Here is a 12764-nt window from a genome sequence, read left to right as displayed (position 1 = left end):
ATCACAAAACAGTACAAGCTAACCCATCCACACAGGGTGTCGATGATGAGGAAAAATATGTGATGAGATATCCATGTGATGAAGAAGGATGGTGGTGTGGTTATAGTTGCCGGTGGAAACAACTTAGGATCCGCGCAAGTGGTGCTCTGCACAATGAGATGCAAAGTATGCTACATGTTGAAGAATGCTCATGCAGTAGGTGCTACTTGGGCAGTATCCCTCGTGGGAAAATTGTTCACTTGCCCAAGCGCCCTAGTACAAGGATGATATAATCATGCAATGCAAAGGGTAAGGTATAATAAGGGGAAGAAGCCGATATCGAAGACAAAGTGCTGAAGCCTATAGAATACCAAGAAGGGTAAACCCTCTCTCAACCTGGATGTAGATGTTGAGGAAGGAAGAGGAGCCTGATGTCGGTCTTCATATGGTGCCGAGAACCATAAGGAATGAAAGAAGATGAAGTGGATGAAGCAGCCTGCTAGAAGAGCAAGATAGAAATCACCACCATGATAGCATCGAGAGAGATGTTGCAGGATCCGTCTCGGGAGGGGAAATTGCCATGTTCTAGGATGATGAAACTATGAAAGGAATGGTGCGTATCCCCACGCCTCTAGCCTAGGGAGGACCAAAGCAATCTGCAAGTCAGCTCTACACTGAAAGACAAAACCCTGCAAAAGAGATGAAAATTTGCAAACACAGAGGTTAGTGGTGAGATGCTCCAAAGCAAAATAGAACATAAAGAAAATCTAACTCAAAATAAATGCAATGAATGTGTATGTATGAGTAAATGTAGTGGAAGACAAAAAAATGGAAAATCTAAGGATAATGAATCCTATGGGCTCGACTCTAAGAGTGCGAAAAATGAATGCTAGATTGACCTAGTTATTCAAAAGGACCTAGAGGCATGCAAGTCGAAGAAGGTGGCTATCATCGCGTAGGTCCAGTAGTAGGGCTCTGCCAAGGGAACGCCTGACGAGGTGGAGAGGAAGGTGAGATTGATGCATGAAGTGCAACGGGATCAGAACCTGCAGACCAATCAGCCAATCCCTGAGGGGTAGTGAAAGAGATGGGCCGCTGAGCTTGTACTCAAGCCACATGTCCAACAGCAGCAACAACGGGTGCTGAAGGAGCAAATGAAGCAGGAGCGGTTTGCTGAGGCTTTTTAGGTGGAAGATCTTGGGGCTTGGAGCGACACTCCTCGTCCACATGGCCTGCTCTCTGGCAATGTGTGCAAAACTGGTTTTTCTTAGGGAGTTGCTGTGAGATAGGTTTAGATTCTTTGGTTCCATTTGAGTAAGAGGAGTCACCCTTTGATTGGCTTGCCTTCGCATCTAGCGCGTTCTTGGCACTAGTGGTTGTCCCTCCTGAAGAAGAGGCAACCAACCCCCTCTGCTCTCAATAAGGCTGTGATGAGGATTTTTTGTGGACTTGATCATTCAGCCTCGCGTAATGCAAGAATTGACACTCAAACTCGTAGAAGGTTGGCAATCTAGGTTGGGAGATGATGTGTTGAATAAAATTGAAGTACTTGTCGGGCAACTTATTTAAGAAGAATGTAACTTGATCGTCATCTGACTTTGGAGAGCCAGTAGTGGCGAACTCGGCAAGTAACCGCCTATATTAAGCTAGCTTGACTTTCAAATCATCCCCTTCCTTAATAGAGAACTCTTGAAGCTCAAAGTCGAGATTGAAATTTCGAGAAATTATAGTATGCACCAGGCTGTAATGATAAAATCTGTGTCACACTTGATCAAAAGTGTTCAATGTACACGCTGTCCAAGGCACAAACAGTGCTCAGCAATAGAAGCAATGTAAAAGCCCTAAAAGAAGTTGTTCAAAATGCACAAATTCACTCTATTTGACACTGCACCTTAGTACATGTGCCAATGTTTGCTCAATACCAAAAGCCCCAGTTTTCTTGGCCCGCTTACCAAGAAATTTCTGCAGTGAGTGTGTCCAAGTCATGTCCAGGAGCAGAAATGGACTGTTTCGGCAAAGCCCTTTGCTGTAATTCAGATTTTTTTAAATGAAAATTGAAAAAATGCCTTCTTTACCTCTAATGTTGGCTGCCTCAGGCCTGATGGGGCTGAGATACAGCTGTAGAAGAGGAGGTGGCAGAGGGACAGTGAGAGGCGAGCAATTGGAGGAGAAGAGCTAGTTGTTCAGATAGTGTGCTGCTGGTGGCGGGACTCCAGGTGAAGCTGGGGCAGGTTTTAGCTGTGTTGGTGGGCTGATGGACTAGGAGGCAGGGGAGTTGCAGCTGGTGGACCAGGGTAGGAGCTGCTGCAAGTGGAGGTGGTGCTGGACAGGGACAGCAACTGGCGGAAGGGCGGTGTTGCTTAAGATTGGTGACGCTGGAGTGGAGCAGGGTGGCTGGTAGCGTAGAACTGGAGGCAGCGCTTGTGGCAGGAGCAGCAACGGCGGGTGGTGCTGCAGGTGTGAATGGCCAGCAGCTGACTGATGGGGAGGAGTTGAAGCTGAGTTGTTTGAGATCTTCGGGATGTTGAGACGGACGGTGTGAGCTCGTAGCTTTGATACCAAATGTGAGGGGTGGAGATGGGAACTCTTAGTTGAGAGTACACAGTTGACAGTAAAGAGTGAGAGAGAGTGAAGACATAGCACGACTCGCAATGGAATTACCAAGAGTGTATTGAATGTACAAAGTATAACCCTTAAACCGTAGGGTTGTTAATGTGCATTTATACCCGGAAGGTATAAATCACGATAAGTGACTAAACTTGTAACATAAGCACTTAAAATAGAAGATAATGTATTTGGGGGAAAAAAACCTCTCATAAGGAGAGTAAAAAGTGTCCCAGTCTCCTACCAAGGATCACCGATGCTCCTCTATGAGTGTAGGTGTGAGTCAAACCGAACATATATAGGCATTTGTAGCCCCTCAAGTGGGTTATCTAACCCAAAAAGGGTTTGCTAAAATTCTGTGTTTGCTGCTCATACAGAGCAAAATCCTAACTATCACCTGTCTGCCAGCCATAGCCAAGAAGCATCAAGCCTTCTTCATTTCCACTTTGATCATCTTGGTTGGAAGTCACTAATAGTGATCCCAATCACTGATTAACCAACTTTGGAGTTCATTCCAAGTCTGGAGGCTCAAAACTCAAAGCTTCTTGCCGCAAAGGTGACTCTCAAGCTGGCATTCAACTAGACTACAACACAAGCATTTCACTAAGCTTGGATACTAGTGTGTTTAAACACTACTGATCATTGCTTGTTGGTTAATCTTAGTAATTTGAAGGTTATTAGGCCTTAAGCATATTCATTAAGTGCTTAACTATCATCATCTTTCTTGACCATTGTAATGCTATGTGTCAAATATAAGCACATAGACCATTTTCATCTCTTCATCAAATTGTTCTAAATTAATTTCCTGCTATCTAAGCATCATTTCATTACATCTGTTTTTATTGCCCAACTTGTAAAGGATTAGACATTGCCATTTCCCTATGCAATCAATAAGACCTTCCTATCATGGCCTATGGAAAGCCTCAAATTCTCAAGTTTGATGGGAGAGACTTTCACTCGTGGTAGGTATTAGTGAAATATAAAAAGATGGAGAGGGGTTTTTGGCCCTTCATCAAAGGGACCAAAGCCATTGACCCATCCAATCCTATAGATGTCGAAGATGATGAAAGAGCCGAAGCCATAATAATGTTGCACTTGGATGAATACTTAATTCACTACACCTTGGGTAATTGTTGCTAGGTGGCACCTACATGAGGGATGAGTGCCTTCAATGGTTCTCCCTTGGGCATTTACACGAGGAGATGGGCGTCTTCAATGGTTCTCTGTTGTGTGTATGTTGACGAGATGAGTGCCTTAAATGGTTCTTAGTTAGCACGGACATGTTCCTAAGAGCGAACTACTTTCCTGAAAAGAGTGATTGTAAAGGGCTTATCTTTGGGCAAAGCAAGATTCATTCTAATTTTATAAATATGGCATGGAGGAGATGCCCACTCCATGTACAGGGGAAAATTGCACCCAATAGTGTGTCGCTCAAATTTACTTTATTATTCTTTGAGTATAATTTGGGTTTTATGAGTTGTGCTTTCAATTTTTATAAGAAAAGAGAGCAAGGGAGAGCTTCTTTGGTTTGCTTTGCACAAGTCTTGCATCCAATCTGTGCAACAGTAATTTAGCAAGCTATGGCTATGCACTATCTTTGCTTATAAAACCTAAGCCTAATGTATGATAGTCACGGGATAAAGAGACTGGTAGGTGTACACTGTATAGGAATTTATGGTGGACAATGTAGTTTGGAGAAGTGGATGGATATTTATACCATAAAATTGAATCATTGGAAACAGGATTCCAAGGTGATTTCTAACCGTAAAGCATGACTATGTTCTAGCATGGTAACATGATAGTACTGATGTGGCATCGTGTTCAATTCTGAACCTTTATTTTTCAGAGAGAAAAAAATCTATTAATAAATTCACTTGGGGCAAATAGTCCCAAGGGAAAATAAGTCTCTCTCCTCATGGTCTCTGATCTGCCTTGTATCTTTTCCCATCTCTTGCTGCTTATTCCATTTTTAATCCTTAAAGTTCAAATTTATAAGCTGTGCTGGAGTGTTTAAAGCTGCATTTGTTGTTTTCGTTTGTGTTTTTCTCTTTTCGCTGGTGGAGAAAAAACCCACACTGCCAGATTTGGCATGGCAGAAGCTATTTTAATCAATTGTGTGACTGGGTTTTCCACTGTGTTGACTGGCTGCCTTTAGCTTGCTAATTGTGCAGCCATGGTGGTTAATCCTGCAATTGTGCTGACTAATCTTCAGTTGTGTGCTGACTAATCTTCAATTGTGGGCTATTTCTCCAGTCATGGTGCTGCTACATGGAACATGGGAGTTACTAGCTGTATGCTCATTGCTGTAAGTTGTTGCAGGAGATTTGGGACTACACGGTGCTAGTTGGACTGCCATGGTGATAGTTTCAGACCCAAGAAGATCTCTCTCTTCATGTTGCTTGCAGCCCACAGAATTGTCCTAGAGTGTGGGAGGTGTGGAGAAGAACCTTAGGATGGGCTTTGATGGCACAAGTGGGATAGTGACTGGGGGCAGTAGATTGGGTCAGAGACAAAGGCCTAGCCAAAGTGCATTTGCATGTTCTGAACTCCAAGGTTGAGATTGCAGCAGTAGATACATTTGTTTGGTCCTCATTCCATGAATAAGATTATCCTCTCACACAGACACACACAGACAGAGGAATAGGATTGCAGGTATGTAAAGTTTTGACACACAGGAAAAATAAGTCATATTACTCAAATAACGAAAGCCATTGATACATTGACATAAAATCACCTATTAGTTTCTTGTCTCTATTTGCATGGTTACCAACCATTGTTTGTGCACCTTGGTGAAATGCGTATATATGTTTTCCGGAGCAGATACACTATTGAAGTGGTGTTGTTCTATAGCCAAGGGCCTTAGCATTTGTGCAATCAAATTTGAACGAATGGAAAATCAGTGTAAATGTCCTATGACCAGAAAGCAAAAGGAGAAAGAAAGTCCGATGTAGTAGAAGAGTGGGAGTACATCAAACCCTCTTGCCATGTGGTTGTAATCAAGGTGCACATTTGACATACCAACAATGGGTGTTTCCCTCAGCTACCATTTCCAGGAAGAAGTGAATGCCAAATGAGAGTCCTTTCAGGGGGTGCTCTCATATGCACTAAAGAAAAGTCACTACAGGTAAAGAGCCTTGATAACCATTGGGGCAGGACCCATAATTGCTCCAAGTGTTGCATGTGGCAGTGATGTTGTGCATCATATGTGCTATCTTTAATGCCTCTTCACAAGCTTCCAGGCATCATTAAAATATCTCTTGAGGCCATTTTACCTTGCTAATAGCTCCCTCGTGTGCTAATGGGCAACCTCCGATGGGTGTACTTTGAATGTAAACCAATGCTTGGGCCTAGTCATTCATGCTTGTGTTATATTGAACACTATTGCTTTTTCTAAAATTTGCTGTAACTTCTGAACATTGCAAAGCATCTAAATGGTTTAATAACCCCTCCGTGGAATGTGAGATAAGCACAATATACCTGAATGCAACAAAATCAGTATTGTGACCCGAACAAGACTTGCTTTTTGCCCCTCCAATCTGTCCAAACTTGTCGATATACAGCCCAAACAATGTGGGTGTAAGTGGGCGACCTTGCTTCATACTAGGGGTGCTCGTAACCATGTTTGATAGGCCGTTTGGGGCACGTACTGAGAAGTTCTTTCTACTGAGAGGAGTCTTTTTGGGAGCAGCAAGTTTAAACAGCCTAGAAGTAAAATGACCTCAAGAAACTCACTAGGGAGCTTTTCATGAGTTAGAGATGATGGAAAAGAGATGACAGGGGTGCCAAGATTCAAGGCATAGTCTTCATCATAGTCATATGTTTGGCCATGGAAAAGTTTGCAAACTTTTGAAAAAACTGAAAAATGTTGGCCCAAACATACTTGATTTTTTAAAGGCCTTAAGGAATGTCAAGCCTTTTTAGTCATATGCTTGGCCATGGTAAAGTTTGCAAACTTTTGAAAAAACTGAAGAAATTTGGCTGAAACTGTATGACTTTTTTGAGGCAATGTCATGCCTTTTTAAAATGAGACATTTCCTTTTGCTTTTTCCTTGGCTCTAGACATATTGATATATAGAAAGAAGTTCATAGTGAAGCTCCATTGCTGCTATTTATAAGATATGTATTGCCAAACCTGCTGAATGCTAACAAATTTAAAGCCACATGGATTTGAGGAGGAAGCCAAATGGTCTTGAAATAATTTCATACTTGTATGCATATGCGTTTGCTTCACATATTATAAATAATATGATTCAAGGTACACAAGCAGGGTGGCAGCCTTGCTGCTGACCTTTAACAGAAGAGATCAACAGATTTGAAAGTTGCAGCAGGACGTGACCGGTCTTTAGAAAAGGCTTTTTTACTGCACCTTGTAAAATGTTCCCCTTCAGTTGATTTGTTAACTTTGTGGCACACTATATTTGGCTTGGATAGCAGCTGAGAATTTAGAATGCTGTGGCCTAGCCGTGTAAATTAGTTAGGAATGTTTAACCTGATGCTTGAGTACCGTTGGCTTCATTTTGCTTGTTTTAGGGATGTTTAACCTGATGCTTCAGTACCATTGGCTTCATTCTACTTGTGTGATTCATTCTTAGTATTTATGTGCGTGTTGTAAATGCTTATATGGAGAGGACCTTTCATCATTGTCAGTTAACCTGAAATCCTTTACCTGATTTGCACAGTTCTGTAACTCGAGGCAGTTAGTTGCTTCTAATAAAAAAATATTCTATGTAACATTGCGTTGCTTGTTTTAAACAAGATAGAAACTATTTTACGGGTCTTTTCCAATTTTCGCAGGTGGTTTGGGGTGCAATTGAATCCGACATTCTTGGGCATTGACTTGAAGTATGTTGCATTATTCCATCCGTACTATGTTGTCCGTTGAGTGCTATTAAACTCTCTAAAATAAAGCAGTTCATCTCACTGTGGTTTTAATCTTCTTCTTTTATAGCGTGAGGTGTTAGTACTGCTGAATAACTGCTATCATGGACTATCAGTTTAGCTTTAATGAAGTCTGAACACAGACTGCACCCAACAACACTCTTTACAATCTTAAAAGCACAGCTATGGGAAATGGGGAATTGGAGGAAAGAATAGAATCGAGATGACGAATGTGGAAACAGAAATAAAACCTTTTGAATGGTGGAAAGTGGAGTTTCTGGGAGTTTCCAGCAATTATGCTTGGAAGGAGTAAAGCGAGTTGTTTCTGTCAGCAAAAACATGTTGCTGGACACATGCTTTCATTTGTCTCTTTTCTGTGAAGATAGCTGGGACATGTAGCTGGTAATCTTTCTCCTTCCAAAAGCATCCTGCAGTCCTAAGCATCTTATGATTACGTTTGTTAAGTGTTGAACTTTGAATTACCTTGATTGTCTTAATCACCTTTCATCGTCAGAACTATCTCAAACCTTAATTTTTGCAATTCTGCTTCCTTTGTGTTTGTGATAGGGACAGTTAGGTGGATACTGTTAACCTGTCTTATTTCATGTCGGCCATCTCTTGATTGTGAGCTCAATCAGAGTGACAGAGATGGAGGAGCTCTGACTGTTCCAGCCTTTGCAGTAGTGTGCACTTTGGTTTTAGACAGTCTTTGAATGTGTTCACACTAGCTGCCATTTATCCAGTTCAGTGCATTTCAGTTTTGTATGCTGCCCAGGCCTGCCTTCACACATGTGGGGCTAGTGATCAGGTTTGATGCCGACAGCACCCGATATGCAGTTGGCCCATCTTTTGAGGCAGTTGGCCTGTTTAGGGAACCCAGCGCCAGTTTGCGGTTGCTTCCCCTATTCAAAGCAGCCCCCTCCACACTTGGCAGCACATTCAGTTTTGTAGGTGTAGCCTCCAGCAGCTGTTGCGTTTGTCTGTCATCAGCCTGATCTGGTGTCCTCACTGAGGCTTCAGGCTTTGTGCCCAGAGTGGCCAGTCCACATCGTATTCAGCATTTCATTTTCTGTGCAGATTTTTCCTTCCATTATTTGTGTTTATTTCACTCTCTCTCGTCCTTCCCTCTCCATGTTTGTATTCTTCCATTGCGCTCTCTCACCTAGCACCATCACCAAAAGAGAGGATGTGGAGCTTCTATGAAGAGGAGACCACACATATCTTCTGGTTTTGTGCAGGTTTTACGTGTGCATCAACCATCTAAGTGTAGATGACTGCTGTTCATTGATGGGGATAGTATATTTCAACCTGAGCTTCATCAAAGGCAACCTTTTTTTACACAATTTGAGCTCTCTTACGTGTGCAGAGAATCTATGTGCTGTCTCGCAGCAGTGTAGTTGGCCACTCCTACATTAGGACAGTCTGGCATCAAAACATAGCAGTTTCTTTGTGTGTGTTTGTGTAGATACTTTGAAGGATACATGGATTGTCAGTTCCTTTGGTGATGAGGACTGTCAAAGCTCAGAAGACTGGACTCCTGTTGGTCAGATGATTGCAAAGACAATCCATAGTTGAGGGAAACAGAAACTGAAATGGAAATGGAAATAGAATGTTAAGTTTTTGAGGAGGGGGAAATGGCAATGCCACATCATCAGAGTTCGGGGAAGAGAGAGAGAGAGAGAGAGAGAGCCTGCTGTTTAGCAAAAAGAAGTGGCGGGACAGATTTTTCTAGCTTTGGAAGTCTAAGGTTCTATATCAGGGTAAAGTGTTCATGTGGAGGCTGCTTATTGGGGGTCTTCCAACGGGAGAAGTGCTCCATGCTCGAAAGATCTCTGCAAGCCGTTGTGTTTTCTTACTTCATGTGATGAGACATTGCTTCACCTCTTTGTCTCTTGCCCTATTGCGAGACGGTTCTGGAATTTCATTTCCTGTGTGTGGTTCTCGGTGTCCCAGCACCGCATACCAGTTGGTTCGTGGATTATGGGAAATATGTCCTCTATGCCCTCTTTGTCTTCAGATTGTTCTTGGAATAGCTTATGCCCTCTTTGTCTTTAGATTGTTCTTGCCTATTCCATTTTCTTACATGGACAGCCTTGTGGCACATATGGCGTACTCGTAATGCCTTTATTTTTGATTCAGCATCGGGCATCCATGGGCATGTGGCCGGTGTGCGTGGATTGGTCTTATGGCAAATCACTTCTATGATGTCAGCAGACTTGGTCCTTGCAGACATTGCCGCTCCTTGGCTGGCGATCTACTCCAGTTGGTCTTTCTATCTGATTTATTACAATTGGTTATGTAATAGGTTGTTTTGAGAAGCCTGCTCACATCTTGTAAATTTCTACAGTGATAGTGTGAGAGAGATTGATCATGCTGACCTGATGGTCTAATGTAATAGCATGTAAGAGATACAGTGAGAATGTTGACTTGATGGTCTCATGTAAATATTTACTACTTAATTCAATTATCCTCACGAAAAAACAAAGAGAGAGCGTGCTGTTTAGGATTTCGCTCTGTGTAACGTTAAGGGTTTCGCCTTGTGGGATTGTTCTGCAGCACCAAACACTACTGCCCTGCTCGTCTTCAGCCCTGCGTCTGCATCCCTGCTTGTCTCTAGTCTTGTGCCGGCAGCCATCCTGCCTTGTGTGCTAGGAGCTGTTCAGGTTGTCTGCTGGGTACTATTGTGGACTGCCCTGCCTGTCCAGAGAGACTTCCTACTTCATTGTTCACTGCTCTGTTAAGACATAAGGGCTCAGTACATATGTGGGCCATTCAGTTTTTAACCTCTCTCCATGTTATCACATTTGCTTAAGATTGGGCAACTAGCTAGGTTATCCCTTCCTTTGAATCAACGTTTTGTTGGGTAGGCATTGTGATGTTTGGGATTTGTTTCGGCATGCTGCGGGTCTCCATGTTAATACCACAAAATCATCACTGTTTAGTTGCATTGAATGAGATTTACAAGCCTTGGAGTGGGAGGGTGTAACCAGCCTTCCTTCCGTAGATGTCTGGTAAATCCCTGATTACAATTTAATTACAACAGCAAATAATAAATGCAATTTTGAAAATACAAATTTACTTGCTGATCTTGGATAATGCACACTCGATTGGCCCCAAAATTGGTGCCTCTTTCGGTATTTCTTTAGCTTTATTGAAGAAAAAGTTGATTTACAATGGCATTCTCCCAATCCCCTTCGCAATCCAAACTCCCCTCGCTATCTGAAGTAACCAGCAAGTCTTCAATCTGATTTGCCCCTTGATTCGGGCACTTAATTGGCCCTCACCCACTTCATAGACGATGGAAATGCCCCAAATTTAATGGCTGGCTAGTCCTCCACGTGAATTTAGCTGAAATTCACCTTTAGACCTGAAAAATCCAAGTCTTAGAGCTTCCAATTTCTTGTACGTTTCCCGAGGCAGCTGTTGAGCCCTGATTTCTGCTGTAAATTAGGGTTTACAACAGAGAAATCTGAAATTTCGCAGTCTCTGGGGATCTCAATATTGCAATCTTTGGAGCAAGGTTGTAGAAAGGCTGGGAGATGAGAGAGAATCCTGAGGAGAGAGAAAATTTAGACTTTGTTCGCGAAGAATTGAAGAAAATCTGTCATTTATTGTTGTTGCCATATCTTAATAGCTTGTAGATCCAAAGAACCAAAGAAAATCAGTCATTTGCTACTATTGCCCCATCTGAACAACTTGTAGATGCTGTCACCTGCTGTTGATTGGTCTTCTCCTGCCCCTGGCTACCTCGGATAGGTCCTCCATGTGAGAAATGCGGGATCTAGAGCATGGCAGAAGCTATGGAGGTTGGAAGGTAGAGATAAACCTCATGATGACATAGACAAAGAAGACAACTGTTACACAAGTGAATTAGGTTTCAAGATTGAGACTTGAACTCATAAACACAATCTTGTGTAGGACTGACAATGACACAGAGACTTGACAGAAAGAGACAAGTACTATTGCATTATCATCTTATTAAAGTGATAGTCAAGTACATCATTATATAGGATTGCTTGGTGGCACATTTCATCCACTGTGCATATGGGATTCTGTCTCTCTTCCTAGAATAAACTGCATCTTCCTAACCTAGCTGTTCCATACAAAGGGGCATACACAAGGTGTGATTGACAGATTCTCAACACCCCTCCTCAATCACAACCTGAAAGTACAAAGTGTGTAGAGGCTTTAGTGAGAGCAGTACCTGCAAAGTGTGGGCATACCACAAACATGGCAAAACACCAGAGGCTGTCGCAGAAAAGGCTAAGTGTGGGTACCATAAACATGGTGGACATCCAGAGGTTGTAACAGGGGCCTCACAAAGTGTACAGAGGCTGTAGTACAAGGCTACATGAGGAGTTTACAAAGCTTATGAAAGGAACATTAAGGCAGGTACAATGCTTTTAAAAACAGAAAATGAGAGACAAGGACCGATAAGCCCTTGTGGTCTTTTTCAGCATATGCTATTTCTTTGTCAGCATCATGGAAAATCTTCTTATCTTTCTTCTCTTCTTCATGATCTTCTTGGTCTGCTCCTTTATTGACTTTGCTTGTAGCATTTTTGAGTTTGCTCTTCCAGTTGTCCCCCTCAAGCAAAGAATTTCTTATTTTCCCCAAAGCAATAGGCATGTCTTCTAGTTCTTCAAATAAACACAAGGATGAAACTTGAATCAAGGCTTGAATCTTCCCTGCAAGTAGAATAGGCACATCTTCTATGTAGTGTAGATAAACAACACAAGTCATGTTGCTCTTCATGGAGTGTATCCACATAGCGATCTTTTTGTTCGTCATTTCCATGACCAAGGATGAGCAGCAAATCAACTCCAGATTCTCAGATTTATCAGTGGAAGGGCAGATTGCAGTGTGTCAAGAGACACAAGTAATATTAGTGTGAAAACACACTATGTAGTTTGATTCTTGATGCTTGTTGATGTCGTCTCGTTGAACTTGACCTTCACTTTGAATCTTCTGCTTGCTAGCTTGGAAGGCAAATCTTGCTGGGAACTTCAGTGACACAGTGGATCAGAGTGGCAGGGCCTTCAGTGAGCTTGGAGAAGTGAGAAATTGAAAAAAAAATGAAGCTTTCAAGGTTTTGGCTATGGCTGACTTTTAGGGTTTCTGAGGCAGCCCTGGTTTTTTACAGATTGTGGGAGCTGTGGTTGACCATTTTCAAAACTTTTTTTATGAAAATGTAGCTCTCATGATGCTCTACCAAAGCCCTAATCTCATCGTCCAGATCGCGGCCCGTACTGCACGCGCAGATTCGAATTCCGTGAGCAGGCGCAATTTGTACAGACTTCCGC

General features: G+C 42.4%; 1 protein-coding gene across 1 annotated transcript in view; it reads left to right on the top strand.

Moving 5' to 3' along the window:
• FK (Ergosterol biosynthesis ERG4/ERG24 family) overlaps positions 1–12764 on the top strand; it is a 139992-nt gene that overhangs the window by 102632 nt on the left and 24596 nt on the right. The window contains exon 6 of the mRNA XM_087661753.1: positions 7378–7425. Coding sequence (XP_087517879.1) covers positions 7378–7425 — 48 coding nt within the window. The remainder of the gene's footprint in view (positions 1–7377; positions 7426–12764) is intronic.

The sequence above is a fragment of the Lygodium microphyllum genome, chromosome 21, assembly GCF_053477565.2.
Source record: "Lygodium microphyllum isolate KBCC chromosome 21, Lygodium_microphyllum_v1.1.10, whole genome shotgun sequence".
In the NCBI taxonomy this organism is placed as follows: Eukaryota; Viridiplantae; Streptophyta; class Polypodiopsida; order Schizaeales; family Lygodiaceae; genus Lygodium; species Lygodium microphyllum.
Note: the sequence above shows the minus strand (reverse complement) of the source record. Positions and strands in the feature narration are given on the sequence as shown.